The 25,846-nt window shown below is 42.2% G+C and overlaps 2 protein-coding genes across 2 annotated transcripts; both read left to right on the forward strand.

Moving 5' to 3' along the window:
• The first annotated feature begins 172 nt into the window (after positions 1-172).
• On the forward strand, positions 173-16,022 carry LOC110499069 (transmembrane protein 106B). The gene is made up of 8 exons (XM_021575946.2): positions 173-338; positions 5,786-5,991; positions 6,979-7,039; positions 11,895-12,048; positions 13,772-13,912; positions 14,053-14,096; positions 14,321-14,374; positions 14,987-16,022. Exons 2-8 carry the CDS (start codon positions 5,805-5,807, stop codon positions 15,111-15,113), a joined length of 768 nt encoding a protein of 255 aa, XP_021431621.1. The 5' UTR covers positions 173-338; positions 5,786-5,804; the 3' UTR covers positions 15,114-16,022.
• Positions 16,023-23,136: 7,114 nt separating this feature from the next.
• LOC110499071 (ADP-ribosylation factor-like protein 4D) lies at positions 23,137-25,583 on the forward strand. Its single transcript, XM_021575947.2, has 2 exons — positions 23,137-23,286; positions 24,301-25,583. The coding sequence occupies exon 2, from the start codon at positions 24,418-24,420 to the stop codon at positions 25,021-25,023; it is 606 nt and encodes a 201-aa protein (XP_021431622.1). The 5' UTR covers positions 23,137-23,286; positions 24,301-24,417; the 3' UTR covers positions 25,024-25,583.
• The last annotated feature ends 263 nt before the right edge of the window (positions 25,584-25,846 follow it).

Genomic DNA, 25,846 nt, shown 5'->3' on the forward strand with positions numbered 1-25,846 from the left:
TAAATTGGACATTGGCCTACCGACTTCCATACATTGCTTTCCATATATTTCTTCGGCCAAGTCTTAATCAAATTGTAGGCGCATATGATAAACATTGTCGTGGTTAATGCTTGTAATTTACCACCAAGTGGCAACATACAACATTCAGAAACGACATCCCTCCTGCCAAATGCCTCAAGTAGGAAGTGATTACTTCACTTCGCAAGTTTATATAAACGATGTAGGAGATGTGTCCAACATTCGTTACTCCTTGACTGATATAAAACATGCTAGGCTGAGAGTATTTACCTAATCAACAATTAGCAGCACTGCAAACCTGCAGGACATAATTTTATACGGTAAGTGCTTAGAGGCAAAACCATATCAACTTTCTACACTGTCAGCTGAACTAATGCATTGTAATTTTCCCTAGATTCAAATTGAAAACTAAAATCAATGTTTTTAAAGCGTAAATAATGTATAGGGCAGACATACCACCAGCAATGTTCTCTGAGCACATTTCAGGTCTGCGGCGCATTGCTTGAATCTTGTAAAAATTCTGGTGAACTTCCAGCGCATTAAAATATATATATATATACGAGAGTTATATATATATATTTTATCTTTATTTAACTAGGCAAGTCCGTTAAAAACCTGGATTTGAACCAGGGTATCTTGTGCTGAGATGCAGTGCCTTCCACCTCTGCGCCACTCAGGAGCCCCAAGTTTACTGTGAACACTGCAGCTGTACCAGATTCAAGTTACAGTTTCTAGAGTGGTCAAGTAGGCTACTGTGGCTATTTGATCATAATTTAGGTCTACCAGAGTGGCCTACCATAAAAAAATTGCAAAAATGCATTCCATAACATTTTAACATGGCAATAGCTGTTCTACCATTCAGCCTAAAGTAGAGGTGAGATCAGGTGGAACCATTCTAGCCAATGAGGGCAGGTACGCTTGTGAACAACATGCACAGCTCTGATATAAAATCAGTTTTTATGACATTAATATGGTAACAATGATGTAGGCTGTGTGTAGCGGTTATGATATGAATGTTTGGCTTGGTAAGATATTTTTTGCCAGATCACAGACAGTTGATGTTTTGTGGGCTGAAGTCCACAAGCAAAGGGAAAAGGTGAGAGAAAGGAGAGCACCTAGATGCTAAAAGTAATTATACAAGGATCAAAGTGATCATGCTGTTTGTTTGTGGCTGCCATGAAAGTGAACTGTGTTTGCGAGTGATCAGGGGTGTATTAATTCTGCCGATTCTGTTGATTTTTTTTTTCTTAAATGGAAGCAAACAGAACAGGGATAAACATTTAACTAGGCAAGTCCGTTAAGAACAAATTCTTATTTACAATGACAGCCAACGCTGGGCCAATTGTGATCTGCCCTATGGGACTCCCAATTCGAACCAGGTTGTCTGTAGTGACGCCTCCAGCACAGAGATGCAGTGTCTTAGAACACTGTGCCACTTGAATTTGTTCAACTGAAACTCTCGTTTGTAGCTGTTAGACTAATAATTACACACTAGATCAGCTAGATGCGGGCAAGAGTACGCAAGGTGCTATTGAACGTGTCAATGTCTGTCACCTTGATTACTCAAATGTCTCTCAACCTATGTTGGAAACTTTCATTCATAGGCTGGGTTGTAGCAACCTCATGCTGGGTATAGGAAAACTTTAGAGTATCATGTAGTAGCCTAAACCTATCGATGTTACATTGAGCTGGGTGAATGGAATATGAATGACAGTCATCCAATACCCTGTAATAGAAATAAGGCATTGGTCAAAAAAATAAATAAAATAAACATCGTCCTCCCTCGGCACCGACTGCCACTGTGTGAATGGCATGTTTCAGTTGACTAGCTTTCGCAGATAAGTTTTTCTCTCTAATTCTGGTGTACCAAAATGCAATGGCCCTGTCGATGTGATCCAGGCGCAAAACTAATCAAATCTCGTTGCACAGCATAGCGTTTTGTTTGGGCTCATATCAGAGGATAATTTTTTTTTTTTTTTTTTGAAAAGCAGTGTTTTTCAAATCATATCAATATAGTAAATTCAATTGATTGAAGATGTCACAAAAAAAAACTGCATCTAATACGAACTTCTTATCAAGCATTTTCGCTAGATATCTGTTGGCTCTCTTGAGAAAAACAACTAAGCTCACATAGGTTGCTCTCTTGAGAGAATTATTACCCTTGCTTAGCAAACGAACAACATTATATAAAAGTAGATGGTGATACTGTAACTGGTATGTTTAGTGATATTGAGTGACAGCAGCTAATGGGCGAGACTACAGGAAAGCAGGTTCTCCCATTGGAAAATGTTGAAGAGGGCACCTTTTTTGCTTTAAAAAAAAGAAGTTATTTTCAGAATTGATCAAAGGGCAGTAGTGGTGCATGGGTCAAATCCCTGGGGAAGGCAAGGATAGCAACCTCTATCCAGTGAAGTCCACAAAGCATATTCCATTTATAGTAACAGAAAGTTACATGACCTACAGCATGGTCAAGCAAGTTCCAGTTTCAGACATTTTCGGACCACTAAACAACTATGGATTTAGAACCACAGAGGGTGACCGCAGGTCGCAAAGAAAACAGTAGCTGCCTCTACTATTCCAGCACCATTTCAACTTCAACATTTGAACACCATCAAATCACCTCTGCTTAGTCTAATACAGTGACAACTAAAAGATACCAAACAATTTAGTCCAATCACCATAAACTAAATATGATGGCTGTCCAAGGTTCTGATTTATGTGTGCGTGTGTGTGTTCGTGCAAGTAGAAAAACATGTTGACTCACTACTTGTCGAGAAGCGCCAATGTCATCCTCCTCTCTTTCACGTTGACGAAACAGTCTATCCCCCTGTCATACAGTACACACTTGTATTTTTTGTTGTCCTAGGCTACCTGGCTAAAATGCTTGCTCTCTAGCCTAACCCATTCATGGGCAACATTAGCTAGTTAACATTAGCCTTCTACATATTGAACTTCCATCCTCTCAGACCAGGGGCACAACAATGTACGAATTAATGGTAATGGTTGGATAAGAATCACCTTTATAATCATTGGCCAGTATGGAGAATTAAGTAAAACCACAAGTCCAAATTCCTAAATCCAACCAAGGCTGATTTAGGAAAGGGCCAATTTTAGCTAGCTGGCTAGCTAGCCACCGGAGGGAAACAATGCCACGAGATGCAACAATTCAAGTTTTTCTGTCAATGACGTATGCTCTCAATGGGATTTGATACAAGTGATGCCAAATCCAAGCTGGCTTCCTTTGGCACTTTTTTGTGCACCAGGACCATTCACAGTTGAGCTCGCTCAGTTTAGCTTAAAGCTGGTTGGCTAATTTTGTATACTTTTTTTATCAAGGGAGGCCAGATGCTTGCTGGCTTCCCTTGCACTCAATGCTACGGGCTGCAACAATGTCATACTTGTTTGGACCAGACAGCATCAGATAGATTGTCTACATGAGGAGAAACAGAGGGGCGCTGTTTTACTCGGTCAGATGCTTTCTCTTGTGATATACAGTGCCTTGCGAAAGTATTCGGCCCCCTTGAACTTTGCGACCTTTTGCCACATTTCAGGCTTCAAACATAAAGATATAAAACTGTATTTTTTTGTGAAGAATCAACAACAAATGGGACACAATCATGAAGTGGAACGACATTTATTGGATATTTCAAACTTTTTTAACAAATCAAAAACTGAAAAATTGGGCGTGCAAAATTATTCAGCCCCCTTAAGTTAATACTTTGTAGCGCCACCTTTTGCTGCGATTACAGCTGTAAGTCGCTTGGGGTATGTCTCTATCAGTTTTGCACAACGAGAGACTGACATTTTTTCCCATTCCTCCTTGCAAAACAGCTCGAGCTCAGTGAGGTTGGATGGAGAGCATTTGTGAACAGCATTTTTCAGTTCTTTCCACAGATTCTCGATTGGATTCAGGTCTGGACTTTGACTTGGCCATTCTAACACCTGGATATGTTTATTTTTGAACCATTCCATTGTAGATTTTGCTTTATGTTTTGGATCATTGTCTTGTTGGAAGACAAATCTCCGTCCCAGTCTCAGGTCTTTTGCAGACTCCATCAGGTTTTCTTCCAGAATGGTCCTGTATTTGGCTCCATCCATCTTCCCATCAATTTTAACCATCTTCACTGTCCCTGCTGAAGAAAAGCAGGCCCAAACCATGATGCTGCCACCACCATGTTTGACAGTGGGGATGGTGTGTTCAGCTGTGTTGCTTTTACACCAAACATAATGTTTTGCATTGTTGCCAAAAAGTTCAATTTTGGTTTCATCTGACCAGAGCACCTTCTTCCACATGTTTGGTGTGTCTCCCAGGTGGCTTGTGGCAAACTTTAACCGACACTTTTTATGGATATCTTTAAGAAATGGCTTTCTTCTTGCCACTCTTCCATAAAGGCCAGATTTGTGCAATATACAACTGATTGTTGTCCTATGGACAGAGTCTCCCACCTCAGCTGTAGATCTCTGCAGTTCATCCAGAGTGATCATGGGCCTCTTGGCTGCATCTCTGATCAGTCTTCTCCTTGTATGAGCTGAAAGTTTAGAGGGACGGCCAGGTCTTGGTAGATTTGCAGTGGTCTGATACTCCTTCCATTTCAATATTATCGCTTGCACAGTGCTCCTTGGGATGTTTAAAGCTTGGGAAATCTTTTTGTATCCAAATCCGGCTTTAAACTTCTTCACAACAGTATCTCGGACCTGCTTGGTGTGTTCCTTGTTCTTCATGATGCTCTCTGCGCTTTTAACGGACCTCTGAGACTATCACAGTGCAGGTGCATTTATACGGAGACTTGATTACACACAGGTGGATTGTATTTTTCATCATTAGTCATTTAGGTCAACATTGGATCATTCAGAGATCCTCACTGAACTTCTGGAGAGAGTTTGCTGCACTGAAAGTAAAGGGGCTGAATAATTTTGCACGCCCAATTTTTCAGTTTTTGATTTGTTAAAAAAGTTTGAAATATACAATAAATGTCGTTCCACTTCATGATTGTGTCCCACTTGTTGTTGATTCTTCACAAAAAAATACAGTTTTATATCTTTATGTTTGAGGCCTGAAATGTGGCAAAAGGTCGCAAAGTTCAAGGGGGCCGAATATTTTCGCAAGGCACTGTACATTCAGCTTCTTGCGAAATAAAGGAAAATTATGACACACCGAAAGACGAAAGATACATTTTTTGGGGGAAGCCTGGCATCCCTTGGCATCCATGAATACACGCCACTATCAAAGGGCCATTCTAAATTCATAAATTGGACAAATCTGACCCAAGGGCCACCAGTTGAATAGCCGGGGCCTACATCGTAGCAATATTGTGGCCCCCAAAAAAGATTATTTTCAACATCTCACCTTGACAAAACTTCTCTAACCCAGTAGCAGTCGATTATAGATCTGCAATCAGTCAGAGATACTATACAGTGATGCTAACCGTCTTTTCTTCACAGCAATGTTGAGGACTTGGGCATCCTATGTCTTTGTCTCCTCCTATGTCTCTAGATTTAATTCAAGACAATTATTTTATAGAGGCAGGTTGAAGGTTTATGGTGCCCTCACACCGTAAAGTGCAACTCAACATTATATCAGGTTTCACAAAGAGGACCAACGGAGTCACCAAGGTGCTTATAGATGGAGTAATACCGAACTAGACAATATCAATCGTACTTGTTTGTGTGAGAAAAGTGAGGGAATGCATGGCTGATCTTCAAGAGGGAAATTCCACCTTGTAAGAGCAGAGTGGGGTGGGGGTTGTGTTTGCATTTCTCCCATTAGATCGGATGGTGTTTCGACTATGGTTACTTTAGAACACTCCAGTGGCTCCAAGGATGATACAGAGGCCATCCTGCCTCAGGAACAAGAACCGGAGAAGAGAAGACTTCAGTCCCACTCCCAACTATATGGAGCCATCACCGGGAACAGTACAGGCAACCTAGGAGATACCTGCCCGACTTGTTGGGGAGTAGGGCGTATTCCAAGAGGTAGGTGGTCCACTTCAGCCAGACTAACTACTTAGTTGTGCCTGTGATGTACTTACATGTTGATGTTGTGATTATTTCCATGTTGTTATTCAAGGCTTGTTAAGATTTGTATTTAATAGCCTACATTTGTTTTAAGAGAAGTGAGTCACTTTCAGTTCTCAAAATACTGTTGTGTTCTGTGTAGCAAGGCTGACATGCCACTCCCAGCTACTTCTGTAAACATACTTTTCTATTCACATACTTTCCAACTGTCTTTGCACTTAATTCACATACATATACTATATATTTATATTGCGGACTGGTCTGTTAGCTCATTTCCTGCAGTTCTTTCAATTTTGCCATGGGGCTTTGTACTGTGTATTTAAATACTGTATTTTCGACATACAGTAGCTCATTCTAATATTTCTACTACTGTACATTGCATTTTAGTTACACTGTTTATACACACCACATATTTATTTATATACTGGATTCTTGACATAGCTCACTCTAATATACAGTATCTACTGCTGTACATATAATTATTAGTATATCTTGTGTCAATGAATCTGGTGTACTGTATATACACAGATTGCATTTGGATTACTGTTACAGTGCTATTTGGGATGTTGACAGTTCTTTATTTAAATGTTGTGTTATTTGTGCACGTTTGATATTTTACTGCATTGTTAGGAGCTAGTAACTTAGGCATTTCGCAGCACCCGCTATAACATCTGCTAAACTGTGTACGCGACCAATAAATTTGGATTGGATTTGAATGCAGCAGTATGTCTAACTGTGAAGTAATAACTCACCTTAGTGTTCTCTGTATAGGACGTGATCAGCTTGTGGCAGTCATAACCCACATTTGTTTCAGAAGAAGGGAGAGTCCCTTTCAGTTCTCTGTGAAATGAAATCAATTGCTGTTGTGTTCTGTGCAGCAAGGCTGACATGCCGATACAGCAGTATCTCTAACTGTGAAATAATAACGTGTTCTTCTCTGTATAGGACATGATCAGCTAGTGGCAGTCATCCCATGTTCAGACATTAGACTGAGGCCCAGCCGGACGTAAGTGTGTGTGTCTGTTTTTGAGTGTCTAATTGTGTTTGTGTGTGCGTGCATAACTGTGTTGAACACCTCCCTCTGCAACTGGATCCTGGAGTTCCTGACGGGCCTCCCCTAGGTGGTGAGGGTAGGCAACACACCACGCTGACCCTCAACACGGGGGCCCCTCATGGGTGAGTGCTTAGTCCCCTTCTGTACTCTCTGTTAAACCACGACTGCGTGGCCATGCACGACACCATCATCAAGTTTGCTGAAGACGCAACGTTGGTAGGCCTGATCACCGACGGCGATGAGAAAGCCTACAGGGATGAGGTCAGAGACCTGGCAGTGTGGTGCCAGGACAACAACTTCTCAGTAAGACCATAGAGCTGATCGTGAACTACAGTAAACAGGGGGGTGAGCACTCCCACATCCACATCGACAGGGCTGTAGTGGAGTGGGTCGACATGATTAAGGACTTAACAATGTCCACACACAACCGCACAGTCGTGAAGAATGCATGACGGTCCTTCCTCTGACACTGCCTGATATAGATTTTTCAGGCCTTCCTCTGACACTGCCTGATGTATAGGTCCTGGATGGCAGGTAGCTCAGAGGAAGGCCCAAAAAAGTGTCAGAGAAAGAACAGTCGATGACTTGGGTGGCTGAAGCCTGGCAATATTTTGGGCCTTCCTCTGACACGGCTTGATATAGAGGTCCTGGATGGCAGGGAGCTCGGCCCCAGTGATGTAGCGTCCGGCAAATGGTACTGGAGCATCAGGCTCCGAAGACAGCTTCTATCCCCAAGCCATAAGACTGCTAAATAGTTAATCAAATGGTTACCTAGACTATCTGTATTGAGTTTGACCTTATTTTCCACTGACCCTATGTACACTCACAAGTCTCTACCCTCACACTACACTTGACACTCTCACAACAACAACAAAAAGCACACACACATACACACACACACACACACACACACAACGCATACTGACGCCACACACACATACACACCAATGGAACGGAGTCAAACATGTTGTTTTCCATATGTTTGATGTGTTTGATACCATTCCATTATATTCCATTCCAGCCATTACAATGAGCCCGACCATCTGTAGCTCTTCCCACTAGCCTCCTCTGAGACACCCATACTTTCACAATCATCATACGCCACTGCTACTCTGTTCCTTTTTAATCTTATTATTAGATCTTCTGCCTTTATGTACATATCTATCTCAATTACCTCGCACCCCTGCAAATTGATATGGTAGTGTTACTCCCTGTATATAAACCATTTTTCCTCATGTTATTCTTTTTATAATCGCTTAACTCTGCATTGTTACTAACGGGCTCGTAAGTAAGCATTTTATTCTGAATAAAATTTGATTTGATATGATTTTTGAGCTTTACCCATACGAAACAGTATACAGTAAGATTCTTGGTGTGTTTAATCGACATATTGTGTTACGCTTCATGGTTATTAAAGGTCACAAATAGGGTTGCAAAGGGTTGGAAACTTTCCGGTAAATTTCAGGAATGTTTCCGGAAATTGTCCATGGGAAGTTAAGCCCTGGAAATTGGGGAATTTTGTGAACAGTGAACCTTTTTTTGTGGGATACACAAAAGGCAATTCTAGGTCTTGTGGCATATTTTGGTTAAACTATCCCCAATTCCAATGGAATTGCAACCCTCTACATGCACAGTGCATTCTTCCATCACATGTACAGCGGATTCTCAAGATCTTGCACACTAATGAGATGATATTGAGCCTACACTACTTCACTGTCTGAGCCCAGGACTACATGCTTTATGGTAAGTTTTGATTACAATACTGGGTGGGGGTGAATATATTTTATATGACATACATGATCTTTTGTTAACTAGTAATAGTAGCCTACAGCAAAGTGTTTAAGTCATTTCTAACTTGTTAACAATTTCTGTTAGTTAGTTTTTGCTACCATGTGGGTTTTAGCTTGCTTGAGCCTGCTAACTGAGGAGTGTTAATTCACCAGTTCCCACACATGTTTCACATTTTAAAACATTTATCTTACAAAGGAGTTGTTATATCTAAATGCTTAACTATTTATCTGGACATGGAATTGTATTAAAAAAAAACTCATTTTTTTCTAATCTTTACAGGAAAATGCCACCGGCACTATCTGATGTGTGGAGACATTTCACTGCAGCTAATGTAGAAGGAAAAGCTGTGTACATTTTGCAGATACTGTGCCAAAATCATATGTGAAGAATACAACAAAGATGCAGAATTATCTGGCCAAATGCATCACGTTCCCTCAGCGCTCACAACAAGCAACCTCTGACAAAAGTCCCTCACAGGCAATGTGTATTGGAAGATATTTCTGAGTGTTCTTAGCCCAGCATACACCCCTCCAACCAGACATGCTTTATCTACTCATTTGCTGGATGCAGAGTTCAACAGAATTCAAGTGAAGGTCAAGCAAATAATAGAGAAAGAAGACTGTATTGCAATCATCTCTGATGGGTGGTTGAATGTTCGTGGGCAAGGAATAATTAACTACATCATCTCCACCCCTCAACCAGTATTCTACAAGAGCACAGACACAAGGGAAAATGGACACACCAGTCTCTACATTGCAGATGATCTGAAGGTATTTGTACTGGTGACAGACAATGCTGCGAACATGAAGGCTGCTTGGTCTAAAGTGGAGGAGTCCTACCCTCACATCACACCCATTGGCTGTGCTGCTCATGCATTGAATCTGCTCATCAAGGACATCATGGCACTGAAAACAATGGATGCACTCTACAAGAGAGCAAAGGAAATGGTTAGGTATGTGAAGGGTCATCAAGTTATAGCAGCAATCTACCTCACCAAGCAAAGTGAGAAGAATAAGAGCACCACATTGAAGCTGCCCAGCAACACCGGTTGGGGTGGTGATGTCATCATGTTTGACAGTCTCCTGGAGGGGAAGGACTCTCTCCAAGAAATGGCCATATCACAGTCTTCCAATATGGACAACCCCATCAAGAGGATCCTCATGGATGACATATTTTGGGAGAGAGTGGTAAGCATCCTGAAACTCCTGAAACCTATAGCAGTAGCCTTTGCACGGATTGAGGGAGACAATGCCATCCTGTCTGATGTTCAGACTCTGCTTGCAGATGTAAGAGAAGAAATCCGTACTGCCCTGCCCACTTCACTGTTGCTCCAAGCAGAGGGAACTGCAGTTCTGAAATACATCAAAAAGTGTAAAGACTTCTGCCTGAAGCCCTTACACGCCACAGCGTACATGTTGGACCCCAAGTATGCTGCAAGAGCATCCTGTCTGGTGTAGAGATCAACAAGGCCTATGGTGTCATCACTACCGTGTCACGCCACCTTGACTTGGATGAGGGCAAGGTTATTGGCAGTCTGGCGAAGTACACTTCAAAGCAAGGGCTTTGGGATGGAGATGCAATATGGCACTCGTGCCAACATATCTCATCAGCCACCTGGTGGAAGGGACTTTGTGGATCTGAGGTTCTTTCCCCTGTTGCCTCCATCATCCTCCAAATCCCACCAACATCAGCCACCTCAGAGCACAACTGGTCCTTGTTTGGGAACACACACACACCAAAGCACGCAACAGGCTGACCAATACAAGGGTTGGAAAATTGGTGGCCATCTGGGCAAATGTTAGGCTTTTTGAGCCTGACAACGAGCTATCCTCAAGATTGGAAAGTGACAGTGAAGATGAGGCCTCAGAGTCTGATGTTCAAGAGGTGGAGAAGACATGGAAGCCTGAGAGGAAGACAACCAAGCTTTAGTTTCTAGACTATCATTTTACAGATGTATGTTGAAAACATTTTTGGGTGATGCGATGGATCATTGGGGATCATTCAATATTCTCTTTTGTTGTTCAGTGAAATCATCCCATGTGAAGAGTCAATTCATTTAATTAAAGTTCAATTCGTAATTAAATCGTTTTTTAAAATTTCTATTGGAGTGATTTAATTATTTGCAATTATGTCTACCTATGATAAGGTAAAAGGTTTATGTTTCTGTCTCCATATGATATGGTAGATATATCCAATACAAAAAAACATCTATATTTAAACGATTTCTATTGGAGTGATTTAATAATTTGCAATTATGTCTACCTATGATAAGGTAAAAGGTTTATGTTTCTGTCTCCATATGATATGGTAGATATATCCAATACAAAAAAACATCTATATTTAAACGATATTAATATTAATTTGCATATATTTGTTAATTCCCATATATTCCTGTTAATTCACATGGAAAGTTTCCACCTCTGAATATTCCCCAAAATGTGCAACCCTAGTCACAAACAGTCAATCACGTTTCTCATGAAATTGGATGATATTTGGATGAAACCAGATCAAAGTACAGTATGATTACAAAAGTATGAAAAATGACTGTTGCTTTACATTGATAAAGTTTGATCATAAAGTTACTGGTCCTCTCCCCCTGTGTCAAACACTTTGATTCAGAAAGCATCATAAGAGACACGCCAAACGGGAGATGTAGCAAACATTTTTTTTACATCATTGGTGCAATTTTGCTCGAGTTGCTTTGTGTATCACCATATTTTCTTGAGATAATTTGACTGCACACTGCTCACTGCATCCAAGTTGCTCAACATAGATGTTTCAAAGAGCTGTCAGTCAAGGCGAGTTCATGAATATAAGCTTCCCGCCCACTTACCCTGCCTTTTCAAACTTCCTGGTAGTTAGCCATTAGAGAACAATTACTTTTTGTAAAATGTTTAGCATTTCTATCCAAAACAAATATTAACGTTATATTTTAGTCATTCAAAAGGCTATTTTACATGGGAATCATAAAGATTTTTTGGGACCTTTAACCTTTAACTGCATTCTTCTTTTCCAGAAAACTCTATGTGTGTATTTCAGTGGTGGTGTGTCTCCTGATCTGCTGTCTGATCCTCTTCTTCCTCTTCCCACGGAGTATCTCACTGTCCCTTGTCACCGTCAAATCAGTGATGGTCTTCTTCACCCCACAAACAGTTGAAATGCAAATCATGGTAAATACGAGATATATGCGTGCCGCACTCCCATATACAGATGAAGTCAGAAGTTTACATACACTTTATCCAAATACATTTAAACTCAGTTTTTCACAATTAATCATAGTAAAAATTCCCTGTCTTCGGTCTGTTAGGATCACCACTTTATTTTAAGAATGTGAAATGTCAGAATAATAGGAGAGAATTATTTATTTCAGCTTTTACTTCTTTCATCACATTCCCAGTGGGTCAGAAGTTTACATACATTCAACTAGTATTTGGGAGCATTGCTTTTAAATTGTTTAACTTGGGTCAAATGTTTCGGGTAGCCTTCATCGAGCTTCCCACAATAAGTTGGGTGAATTTTGGCCCATTACTACTGACAGAGCTGGTGTAACTGAGTCAGGTTTGTAGCCTCCTTGCTAGCACACACTTTTTCAGTTCTGCCAACAGATTTTCTATAGGATTGAGGTCAGGGCTTTGTCATGGCCACTCCAATACCTTGACTTTGTTGTCCATAAGCCATTTTGCCACAACTATGGAAGTATGCTTGGGGTCATTGTCCATTTGGAAGAACCATTTGCGACCAAGCTTTAACTTAGACTGATGTCTTGAGATTCAATATACCCACATAATTTTCCTTCCTCATGATGCGAGAAATCAGCCAAGACCTCAGAAAACAAATTGTAAACCACCACAAGTCTGGTTCATCCTTGGAAGCAATTTCCAAACGCCTGAAGGTACCACGTTCATCTGTACAAACAATAGTACGCAAGTATAAACACCATGGGACCATGCAGCCGTCATACCGCTCTGGAAGGAGACTGGTTCTGTCTCCTCGAGATGAACGTACTTTGGTGCGAAAAGTGCAAATAAATCCCGGAACAACAGCAAAGGACCTTGTGAAGATGTTGGAGGAAACGGGTACAAAAGTATCTATATCCACAGTGAAACGAGTCCTATATCGACATAACCTGAAAGGCTGCTCAGCAAGGAAGAAGCCACTGCTCCAAAACTGCCATAAAAATGCCAGACTACGGTTTGCAACTGCACATGGGGACAAAGATCTGACTTTTTGGCGAAATATCCTCTGGTCTGATGAAACAAAAACAGAACTGTTTGGCCATAACGACCATTATGTTTGGAGGAAAAAGGGGGATGCTTGCAAGCCTGATGAACACCATTCCAATCTTGAAGTACGGGGGTGGCAGCATCATTTTGTGGGAGTGCTTTGCTGCAGGAGGGACTGGTGCACTTCACAAAATAGATGGCTTCATGAGGAAGGAAAATTATGTGGATATATTGAAGCAACATCTCAAGACATCAGCCAGGAAGATTAAAGCTTGATCGCAAATGGATCTTCCAAATGGACAATGACCCCAAGCATACTTCCAAAGTTGTGGCAAAATGGCTTAAGGACAACAAAGTCAAGGTATTGGAGTGTCCATCACAAAGCCTTGACCTTCTCTCTACTATTATTCTAACATTTCACATTCTTAAAATAAAGTGGCGATCCTAACTGACCTAAGACGGGGATTTACTATGATTAAATGTCAGGAATTGTGAAAAACTGAGTTTAAATGTATTTGGCTAAGGTGTATGTAAACTTCCGACTATATACTGTGTGTGTGTGTGTGTGTATATATATATATATATATATTTCAAAGACAATATGTGATCACTTATTGTTTGGTTTATTGTATGAGGTCAGTGTGACCAAACTTTGTTTTTCCTCTTCCAGAATGTCTTTAACGTCACCAATGAGAACTTTGCGGACATTCAATTCTTGGAATTTGATATACAAGTGCTGATTGCTGAAACAGTGGTTGGCAGGATCAAGATATCTAATATGACGGCGGTCAAATCACGTTCAGAGAAAGCGGTGGGTTTGATTTTGTTGTTTCATCTAAATCAATTACACAATTGTAATACTGTGTAATGCAAAGAGACTTTGTTTATGGTTCCGTATGAAACAATTGGACCTTAATTCCCAGTCAAATGAAGTTTTCCAATCTCCTACAGTATACTGTTGTCATACCCATAACAATTGAGGACCCAGGCCTGAAGTAAGCATGACATTTATTATCATTACCATCATCACTGCTTCTAAAATAGTAAGGAAATACAGTGTTATCTGCATATGTGTACATTACAGTATGAACTCTTGGGTAGGACCTAGAGAATGAATTAAAGTTACAGTACGCTCTTAGTTTTGCTTTCAAAATATATTATTTTCCTTATGTGATAAATGTGTAGGCTGATAAATGTCTTTATAACTCCTCTGTTTCAGTAATTACTGCAAGTCAAACACCATAAGGATTCACACCTTGTTCTTGCATTTGCAGTGAGTTTCGCACTCTATTCCAAGATATGTTAAAGAGTCCAACCACAAACACATCTGTCGCACCACAAACACTTCAAGGCACTTAAGCCTCTCTGACCGCCAGGCTGTAGTATGCCCATTGACTTCCCATTGTAACATCTCTTGTTTGGAACCACTCAAACGCACAGATCTTATGCTTCTAAGAATGATGTACATGGTAGTTTTGCCAAGACAAAATCTAGACCAAATCTGAATTTTGCTTTTCAAGACCAAGCACTATGATTACTGAAGCCAAAATAGGAACGTTTTTAGCCTTTTCAAAACGTGGCCGAATTGCCCCTTTCAAGCCACATGTTCAAAAATCTCACATATTTTGTTTCATGTCCATTTGAGATGAATCATGCCTTAACACTAGTAACAGTGTAACTATAGTATTTGCTTTTAGTTCATAAACCAACCCAATTTCAAGTTGACACTTTTTTTTATCATGGGAAAAAGGTAGTCAGGAACGAACAGAAAAACAAACGTTTGAACTTAGCCATTCCGTAATAGTGACATTTTGAAACAAGACTGTGCACTTCCGGAGGAAGATTTCAAAATGTCTGCCTTAATATCCCTTTTTGTCTTCCACAGAATGACAATGAACATTTCCTACTTGGCTCACTCGGAGCAGCTGTCCGAAGACACCTTTGAGTACATTGACTGTGGAGCCAACACCACCACTCCCCACCCTATCGGGCAAATTATTTTTGAAAGATGAAAGCCTGTCAATGAGGAATCCCCAAAGTGAAAAGGTTTATTATGAACAAGATAGACTCTAAGGAATAGGGGCCTCTTCCATTCTATCTTATGTCCAGCGGTCATAAAAAATATATTGCTAAATGTTTCGTTGTCAAAGGGAAATGTATACATATAGTATTGTAGTAGACTATAGTATTGTCCTATGCTCTGTTCACGTTATTTTCTTTGCAATATTCTTCTGAGGTCGTTTTTTTAATGATTTATGAACTGTGAAAGTACATGTTGGTGTAATTGTAACATAATTGTAGGGATTTAAAACATACACTGAGTGTACAAGCCATTAGGAACCCCTTCCTAATATTGACTTGCACCCCCCTTTTCCCTCAGAACAGCCTCAACTTGTCGGGGCATAGACTCTACAAGGTGTCGGCCCATGTTGACTCCAGTGCTTCCCACAGTTGTGTCAAGTTGGCTGGATGTGCTTTGGGTGGTGGACCATTCTTGATACACACGGGAAATTGTTGCGTGTGAAAAACACAGCAGCGTTACAGTTCTTGACACACTCAAACTGATGCTCCTGGCCCCTACTACCATACCCCATTCAAAGGCACTGAAATGTGTCTTTCCCATTCACACTCTGAAAGGCATACATACTCAATCCATGTCTCAATTGTCTCAAAGCTTAATAATCCTTCTTTAACCGGTCTCCTCCCCTTCATCTACACTGATTGAAGTGGGTTGAACAAGTGACATCAATAACAGATCAGAGCTTTCACCTGGATTCACCTGGTCAGAATATGTCAAGAAAAGAGCGGGTGTTACTAATGTTTTTTACACTCAGTGTAGATTTCATCATTAAAAGTCAATCAGTGTATATGAGATATATGATCATGATTTATAATACAAATTAAATCCGTTAATTAAGCTACGTTACATTGCCATAAGTATGTGGACAACCCTACAAATGAGTGGATTATGATATTTCAGCCACACCGTTGCTGACAGGTGTATAAAATTGAACACACAGCCATGCAATCTTCATAGACAAACATTGGCAGTAGAATGGCCCATATGGCTCAGTAACTTTCAACGTGGCACTGTCATAGGATGCCACCTTTCCAACAAGCCAGTTTGTCAAATTTCTGCCCTGCTAGAGTTGCCCCGGTCAACTGTAAGTGTTGTTATTGTGAAGTGGAAATGTCTCGATGCAACAACGGCTCAGCTGCGAAGTGGTAGGCCGCACAAGCTCACAGAACGGGACCGGCAAGTGCTGAAGCGCGTGGTACGTAAGAATCGTCTGTCCTCAGTTGCAATACTCACTACCGGGTTCAAAACTGACTCTGGAAGCAACGTCAACAAAATAACTGTTTGTTGGGAACTTCATAAAGTGGATATCCATGGCCGAGCAGCCGAACACAAGCCTAAGATCACCAGTGGTGTAAAGCTAGCTGCCATTGGACTCTAGAGCAGTGGAAATGTGTTCTCTGGAGTGATGAATCACATTTCACCACCTGCCAGTCCGACGGACAAATCTGGGTTTGGCGGATTTCAGCACACCTGCCCGAATGCATAATGCCAACTGTAAAGTTTGGTGGAGGAGGAATAATGTTCTGAGGCTGTTTTTCATGGTTCGGACTAGGCCCCTTAGTTCTAGCGAAGGGAAATCTTAACGCTACAGCATATAATGACATTCTAGACTATTCTGTGCTTCCAACTTTGTGGTAACATTTTGTGGAAGGCCCATTCCTGATTCAGCATGAAAAGTGAGGTCCATACAGAAATGGTTTGTTGAGATCGGTGTGGAATAACTTGACTGGCCTGCACAGAGCCCTGACCTCAACCACATCGAACACCTTTGGGATGAATTGGAATGCAGACTGCGAGCCAGGCCTAATCGCCCAACATCAGTGCCCGACCTCACCAAAGCTCTTGTGGCTGAATGTAACAACTCCATATTAATGTCCATGATTTGGAATCTGCTCGTCGAACGTGTCCACATACCTTTGGCCATGTACTATGTATGCCATGTATGTTATGTGTATTTGAAGGTTTCCTCCATTGATGTTAAATATGCAATTGCCTTGTAAATCCATTAACCTCCATTAACCTTATATAAGAGGGTAAATAACATTTCCTAAGAGTTGCCATGATTTGACTGTGAGTAATTTTGCAGTGAAGTGACATCTTTCCTGGACTGGGTGTGGACTGATGACTATTTGCACACTTAGAACTTTAGAGTTAATAGCGACATGGCTGAAATACCTAGATCATTACCAGCTTTTTAAAAAAAGTATCTTTGAAGACACTGACGTGTGATGTTTGTTTTGTTAGGGGTTTATTGCCCTTGTTGCTGTTAATTGCGTTCCAATGTGAGGGCTGTTCTCTCTGCTCCAGTGCATGATGGTTACAGCTACTAATCTAGATGTAATCTAGGAGTGGTTGCAGCTACCACTGCTGGGAGTACTGTACGGACTGAAACACATCAAACAGCCATCTTCATTAATCCGAAGTCATTGACGTAAAGTTTTGGCTTTGTCCTTTTGGAATAAATCCATTTTCACTGGAGGTTACGTGATGTTGTCCAATTTCACTGTCAGCCATCATAACAGGATAAGTCAAATAAATGAGCCGTGCTCTACTCTCAGTTTCTTAGATTGAAAGCTGAGGTCATGAGGTCCTATAGCAGTACAATGGACATGTTAGGCTAAGGTTGTCCGCATAGCTCAACAGTGTGCAATGCAAGAACTGAACTCACTGAGTATCTGTTGTCAATCTTGCCACTGTAGTTGTCTTTGTTTGTGCGCACACACTTGCAGTGCACACTTGTACCTGCTGTGAAGATAACATAATGCAGAGGGTTATAAAGAAGTTAGATTCAGCTAATTGCATGGACATTCATAACCTCTACCAAGGGATGAGATACCCTACCCAGTGGCACGTCCAGCACCTTGGGCTCAGGGGGAAGGACTGGCATGGTTGGCGCCTCAGGTTGGCTCTCTACCGTAGGAGCTGGTCCCTTCACATTCTGTATGTCCAAGAGAGAAATTAGCATCTCTTCATACGCATCGCATCGCTCTGTCATGTTTAATTTGTTTGCTTGTTTGGCCAGAAATCATCCCCATGTCAAGCAAGTCAGGGCTCTGGGATTTAGTCTACCACTGCAGTAACATTGTGACCTTGACAGAAATAGCCACTGTATCAACATGAATGTCCTACTATGCTGTCATGGCTAATGATTAAAAGAACCATGGCCCTACCTTATGAGTGATAGTCAAGCGGTGATCAGCCACGTTCTGCCTGCGCCGCGCTTCCCAGTGCATAGCTGCCATGTTACAGTACACTACCCTGTGGGGAAGGAGTCGGTCTGATCTGGGTAGGCCCATTACCCTGACCTACTGTATGACTACTCATTACCCTATAATGCAATCCCTTGCAGAGGCAAAAAAACACATCTGCATCTCATCCAAAAATAAGAACGAGTTGAATCGATTAACTTTTTGTGTAATAACACATAAAGTCATCTGCACTGATGTTTGTAGTAACATTTTTAACCTTTCAAAACAGAGACACAACTGTAATATTGACTTTCCTAAGTAAAAGATTATGCACTTGCCAATGAGCTCTGCAGACAGCAACAACAGGACAGCAGCAACAGCCCTTACTGAATACAGCTCTGACTGCAACCACAACCACATCTGGGCAGATGATATGTTGCTTGGCAACTTTGATTGTGACATCATATGATGATAATGACAACGCAATGATGAAACAAAACTATCTTGTTCAAAGAATTCCATTCCATTGCAGCGTGTCGGTCGTGGTTGGTTTTGACACAGGGTGGCGCCAAAGTCTGTCCACACGCCGTGTATACCTAGAGGTTTCCTTTCACTGGCTGTCATGTTACTCTAGCACAAAAAGTGCGATTTATTTCATTTTTATAAGTACATGTCTCGTAATTGACCGAGGTAAAGACAGATTCAGGTTGGAAATTCGGCAGATTTTCTCCTGTAGTTTTCCTTACGTCCACCAACAGCAGTTAGGGACCGTCAACATAGTGACAAAAAAAATAATCTAATTTCAATAGCTTATTAACCATTACTCCTAAAACTTTCAAAACTGGTTCTAGCTAAGCTGATGGCATAGACACGTATTGCACACATTTTTTTTTGTCGATTTACATCTCACACTATTTTCAATTATTTATTTCAAGGTTTCTAATTTCAACAGCTCCTTGGTCATGTGATCTACTGACCTCAAACAAGGTTCAGACTGTACACTCAGTGGGCCTACACATTGTACACCCTTTAGTTTGTCCATTTTCATCTCACATGTATTTACATTAATTTTTCAAAAATTCTCATTTCAATAGCTGCTTTGTCATGTGACCTACTGGACTCAAACAAGGTTCAGAATTTCCACTGACTACCCTTCTATATTGCACACCCTTTAGTTTGTCCATTTTCATCTCACACGATTTTACATTAATTTTTCAAACATTGTAATTTCAATAGCTCCTTGGTCATGTGACCTTCTCGCAGAACTCCCCAGCTACGGCTCTCGCTGGCCCCACACGTTGTAGGTGGGGAGGTCTCCTCTATTCTCGCTAGACTTCAGGTGGAGACTAAACCCATTGGCCCCGCAGTGATTGGGCATGGCATGGATCTGGCTCATGCCCTACAAAGTGGGGAGAGGCATCTCCAGCCTGTCTGGAGAAATTATTGAAATGGAATGATTATGTTCTGTTACTTCTTCCCGACACCCGGTCGATGTTGCTGCTAGATACTGCAATAGGTATTTGGTTCTCAAGCATATACGTATTGCGCTGGCGCTTGATGTCGATTGGGTGTAAAAACCCAGTTAAAGCCCGCTGAAGTTTTGTAGCGGAAACTGATGTCCAGTTTGTAAGACAGAAAAGCCTCTGATGATACTCTAATGGATGCCAATTTGATATCTGACCGTCGCATGCTACCCTTCACGGTCGCACTCAAACCACCTTCGGGGTGGCTGTGAACCCATTCATGTCAAAGTGAGGAAATTCGATGAAGCGGGGGTAAACGGCGGGACATAATTAAGAGTCTCTTCAGGTAGCCCAATGCCTCATCATCTAATTAGTGACACGCATGAATGGATGAACGAGATTCCCACTATCCCTACCTATTATCTAGCGAAACCACAGCCAAGGGAACGGGCTTGACGGAATCAGCGGGGAAAGAAGACCCTCTTGAGCTTGACTCTAGTCTGGCACTGTGAAGAGACATGAGAGGTGTAGAATAAGTGGGAGACCTCGGCCAACGGTGAAATAATACTCATCTTATTGTTTTTTTACTTACCCAGTGAGGTCGGGGAGGTGCTCAGGGGACCGTGGCAGGTGGGGAGTTTGACTGGGGCAGTTCATCTGTCAAACGGTAACGCAGGTGTCCTAAGGCATGCTTAGGAAGGACAGAAACCTCCCGTGGAGCAGAAGGGCAAAGGCTCGCTTGATCTTGATTTTCCGTATGAATACAGACCCGTGAAAGCAGGGCCTCATGATCCTTCTGAATTTTGGGCTTTTAAGCAGGAGGTGTCAAAAGTTACCACAGGGATAACTGGCTTGTGGCTGCCACGCGTTCCTAGCGACGTCGGCTCTTCCTATCATTGCGAAGCAGAATTCACCAAGCGTTGGATTGTTCACACACTAATAGTGAGCTGGGTTTAGACCATCGTGAGACAGGTTAGTTTTACCCTACTGATGATGTGTTGTTGCAATAGTAATCCTGCTCAGAACGAAAGGAACCGCAGGTTCAAACATTTGGTGTATTTGATTGGCTGAGGAGCCACCATCTGTGGTATTATGACTGAATGCCTCTAAGTCAGAATCTCCCCTAAACGTAAGGATACTGTAGCGCTGAGGATCTTCAGGTTGACCTGGGATAGCCTGCCTCTTCTGGCAGCTGAGTAGAGCCGTTTCGTGACTGGGTTGGGGTGTGGCCAGATGAGTTGCCGCCCCTCTCCTGATGCGCACTGCATGTTGGTGGGGAACCAGGTGCTATATCCCTCGTAGACGACCTGATTCTGGGTCAGGGTTTCGTACGTAGCAGAGCAGCTTACTCACTGCGGTCTATTGAAAGTCAACCCTCGATCCAAGCTTTTGTTGGGGACATAAGGCGTCTTCCTCCACCATCCTCCTTCTTTACTTACGGGTTACCAGGTGCACGCAGAAGGGCCAGAGGCCAGACACGGAGTGTGAGAGAGCCCAGGCAGGCGGGTAGAAGATATAAGACATTGACATTGGGCTCTGGATAGGTAGGGGGCTAGGTGGGGGGCACTCAGTCGCCCATCCGCCCGGGCCGTACTCTGGTGGGACTGTGAGCCAGGTTGGGACTTGCTGTGGAAGTAAAAAGGTCACCAGGTGCACGAGGAGGCCTCCCCCAAGGCGGGGGGCACTCAGAGTTTGAGCAGGGGCGGCCGGACTCGAGGGCTGGGGCCAGCACTCAGGCCATGGAGGTTGGAGTGGGGATTCAGTCTGTGAGCAGAAAAAAAACAGGTGGGCCACCAGGAGCACAGAGCCTGTTTCGGGTTACCAGGTGCACAGAGTCGGTTTCGAATTACTTGGGGCACAGAGCTTGTTTCGGGTTACCAGGTGCATGTGGTTCCTGACAGCGGGACTATAGGCATCTTTGTCACGCTCTGATCTGTTTTACCTATTTCTGTGATTGTCTCCACCCCCTCCAAGTGTCGCTTATATTCCCAGTGTATTTATCCCTGTGTTTCCTGTCTCTCTGTGCCAGTTCGTCTTGTATGTTTAGTCAAGTCAACCAGCGTGTTTTTCCTGTACTCCGTTTTGCTATTCTCCTTTTTCTAGTCCTCCCGGTTTTGACCCTTGCCTGTTTCTGGACTTTGTACCTGCCTGCCTTGACCACGAGCCTGTCTGCCACTCTGTAGCTCCTGGACTGATCTGGTTTTGACCTTTTTGCCTGTCCACAACCATTCTCTTGTCTACCCCTTTGGATTATTCAACATTGTAAGACTGCAACCATCTGCCTCCTGTGTCTGCGTCTGTGTCTCGCCTTGTGCCTTGATAGTCTTAGTAATTCCAGGGAGTAAGCTATACTCTAAGGCCAAGGGAGAGGGGTGTTGACTGGGTAGGGAGAGTAGGTGTGGAGGCCTGGAGGTCTGTAGTTCCAGGGAGTAAGCTATAAACTCTCAGGCCCAGGGAGAGGGTGGGCAGGGAGTGTAGGCCTAGATGCCAGGAGTCAGAGGTCACCAGGTCAATGGGGGCCTGCCTGGAGGTCAGGAATGCCCCAGGGATAAGGCCCAAGTGAATACATGTAGGTGTGTGAGTGAGAGGTGTATGAGATGAAAATGGACAAACTATGTGCGATGTGCGATGTGTAGGCCCACTGAGTGTACATTCTGAACCTTGTTTGAAGGCAGTAGGTCACATGACCAAGGAGCTATTGAAATTCGAATGTAAAACAAGTTTGTACTTTGTTTATTCTCCCTAACTAATTCAACTAGGAATACAAAATGCTGCTCACATCTCCACGTTTATTAGCTTTGCAAAGCAAATGATTGTGCAAATGTTGTGTGCAATGTTTCCAACATCATAACACTTATTTGGAGTCTGTGGCTCAAGTGGTTTGAAAGCTGAATATCCTTCGAACATCCAACCGAAAACTGTCTATACCTCAGTCACGAATTGTTGGAGCCCCTCTCAGTGGGAATGTCTAAAGAACATACTTGAACTTTCTCATGCAATCTAATATGCAGGCATACAATTCAACACGGTTTAGGGATCACTATTTGTCTTTCCAAGCAGTTGTGTACTGTACTACTATGGGAGGGAGAGCACGATTTTAGAAATACTGTAGTTCACATTTGATCTATCCTGCGACAATAAGGCTGCGTATCCTGACTCCTGCTACATTGAAGCTGCATGCATGCCAGCATCTCACTTTCTGCACACGGAACCATTGACCAACTAGACCAGCAGGGGGAGTATATTATTGAGTGACGTCACCTCGGGTTGTCTCATAGAGAGGAGGTCTTGTGCATGCTATTCCATTCCACACTGCTGCTCATTGCTCCATCGGTGCACGGAGCAGACAGACAGATATTAGCACGCAGAGAAGCAATATTTGGATGTATGGATATATGGATGTATTTGCTGCGCTAGGATGATGCCATTTATGTTCATTCAAGTGGTCTAGAAGGTAAATATATCACAATAGCTTTTTCAGGTTTAAGATTTTGCACAGATAGAAATATGGTATTTTACTGCAATGAAATCTGCGTTGTAATGCTATGCACAAGGCTGGTTATTATAGCAGTGTCATTCCAGTAAGATGTCTCACTCATAGATGGTTATGCATTTTATTTTTGTGCAAATCTGCAGTTTGATCACATATTTAATTCCTCAGATGGATGCCAGAACTACACTACATAGGCTATATTGTTATATCGGGTGTTCTCATAATTACATAGTTGGGGTGACACTCATCGTTTTTTAACAGCCCATGGGGAAAATATGGGTTGTGTTTATAGTTGTCTTTAACATTTTCTTTTTTTTTTTTTTACAAAAGCCTCACTAAAACAATTGGATTATAATTAATCGCAATCCTATCCCGGGTTTAAACTGCATTCAATGCGCAAATGAATAGATATTCTGTCATTTATATTAAACTTGGATCAATGTGCCCCAAGACAGCCATTGGGGTATAACTGTCCTAAGAGGATTAGAAAAGACTTGGCATAAGACAACGAGAACAACCAACCACCAATTAATTACATGTTGTCAGGCATACCGCTTCATAAAGATTTAAACCCAAACCATAACTGATCTTATTAAATTCAAAATTGAATTGTGCTGTCTGGACATTTTCTATGACTGACAATTAAATTGCCTCGCCTTAGGCTATGACTGTTATGGTTGTGGATTTATTCCAACAAGGAACAACCAATTGGTCTCAATTGTGGCTTTACTATTTGCAATGCAAGTTCATTAGAAATTGCAGTAATTTATTGATCAGTCTGATTAGTAAAGCAATCGTGTCAGTGTACTAACCGTAGTAGCAATCATTAATGTGTTGTATCAAAGTGTCTGATCACATTTCTTATCTTTGTCATTTGTTTATTATTGTGTAAAAGCAGCTCAAGTTGTAGTGATACCTCACAATCTCATTGTCTAGTCTTTAAATAGTACCTCATTGTGTTTGCTTTTTGATAAGGTCCCCAGTCCTGCAACCGTCCAGTCCTCCTTTGAAGAGGGTGCCAATGCACACCTATTAGAAAGGATTACTGAGCATCTGCCACCTCACCCAAGGAGGTGAGAACATCCCATCACCATGGGGAACCAGCTGACCGAGATAGCCCCCAACACCCCGTTCCTGCAAAACTTCCAGTCCTTGCACGTGGTAGTGATTGGCCTGGACGCGGCTGGCAAAACCTCTCTGCTCTACAGATTGAAGCTCAAGGAGTTTGTCAAGACCATCCCGACCAAGGGCTTTAACACGGAGAAGATCAAGGTAGCGGTGGGCAGTTCGCGGGCCATCACTTTCCAGGTGTGGGATGTAGGGGGCCAGGAGAAGCTGCGGCCCCTGTGGAAGTCGTACACGAGGCGGACCGATGGCATGGTGTTCGTGGTGGACTCCACCGAAATCGAACGTATGGAGGAGGCCAAGGTGGAGCTTCACAAGATCACCCGTACCTCGGAGAACCAGGGGGTGCCCGTCCTGGTGCTGGCCAACAAGCAGGACCTGGCCTCAGCTCTGTCTGTGAGCGAGGTGGAGAAGGTCCTGGCCGTCCATGAACTGAATGCCTCCACCTTGCACCACGTACAGAGCTGCAGCGCCGTGGATGGACAAGGCCTACAACCAGGCCTAGAGAAACTCTACGAGATGATCCTGAAGAGGAAGAAGATGGTGAAACACAACAAACATAGAAAGAGATGAGCCTGGGATTGTCCTGATTTAAAGGGCCATTTGTGACTCTTTGAGCGGCGGTCCTGTCCCTTTAAATAAAAGGGAAGGTTTTTTGCCAACAAAGGACCAATTCCAGATGGCACAGGGGTCAGGAGAAATGGATTTGGCCTTTATGTGACATGCAGTATTGATACACCGTCTTTTATACCTTGTATTAGCCACACAGCTGCCCTTTGTATGCAATGAATATGTGATAGCCACGAGAGGCTGTAGCTGCCTATGACATATTTTGTCCCACAAAGTTGGACTCACTTGTTTTACCCTACAACACAGTAGAAATGTGATACCAAACTTTGAACTCTGAACTCCTGTTGGATATGAACAGAGACACACATTTGATATGATATGAAGCTAAATCGTATTGATATCAAATGGAATACCATGGCGATTACAGTATTATTTTGGTCACTTTTGAAAGAACAATTCCAAGTGCATTCCCCTTATGCCACAGAGTTTCAGCTGGATTCGCAGACTGTTTTTACAAGTTGTACAATTTTTGTAACACTGAAGAATGAATAAATCAACCCACTGTATTAAATATGTTGCTTTCTTTTGAGACAATATCAAAGTGTAAAGGTAACACATTGTGCATTTTAAAGGGGTCTTAGACATAGAAAGAGTTTAAAGAAGATGTTTTTTTATTTTTATTATTTGGCTTTCTTTTGCCATCCTTTAACAGCATAAAGTATCCTCATTTGATCCCTCAGCAGGAAATGAAAATTGTAGTGTATTCAAGGTTTTAAAAGGCTTCTAAAGTTTGCACTTTCCACTTTAAAATGTAAGACTTCATTTA

This window comes from Oncorhynchus mykiss, chromosome 20, assembly GCF_013265735.2.
Source record: "Oncorhynchus mykiss isolate Arlee chromosome 20, USDA_OmykA_1.1, whole genome shotgun sequence".
Taxonomy (NCBI): Eukaryota; Metazoa; Chordata; class Actinopteri; order Salmoniformes; family Salmonidae; genus Oncorhynchus; species Oncorhynchus mykiss.

Excerpts from the sequence above, each read along its gene's own strand:
- LOC110499069 (XM_021575946.2), top strand. The coding sequence starts at position 5,805 with ATGGTTACTTTAGAACACTCCAGTGGCTCCAAGGATGATACAGAGGCC. Across the intron at positions 7,040-11,894 it reads AGACTGAGGCCCAGCCGGAC|AAAACTCTATGTGTGTATTT; the intron begins GTAAGTGTGTGT and ends CTTCTTTTCCAG. Across the intron at positions 12,049-13,771 it reads CAGTTGAAATGCAAATCATG|AATGTCTTTAACGTCACCAA; the intron begins GTAAATACGAGA and ends TTCCTCTTCCAG.
- LOC110499071 (XM_021575947.2), top strand. The coding sequence starts at position 24,418 with ATGGGGAACCAGCTGACCGAGATAGCCCCCAACACCCCGTTCCTGCAA.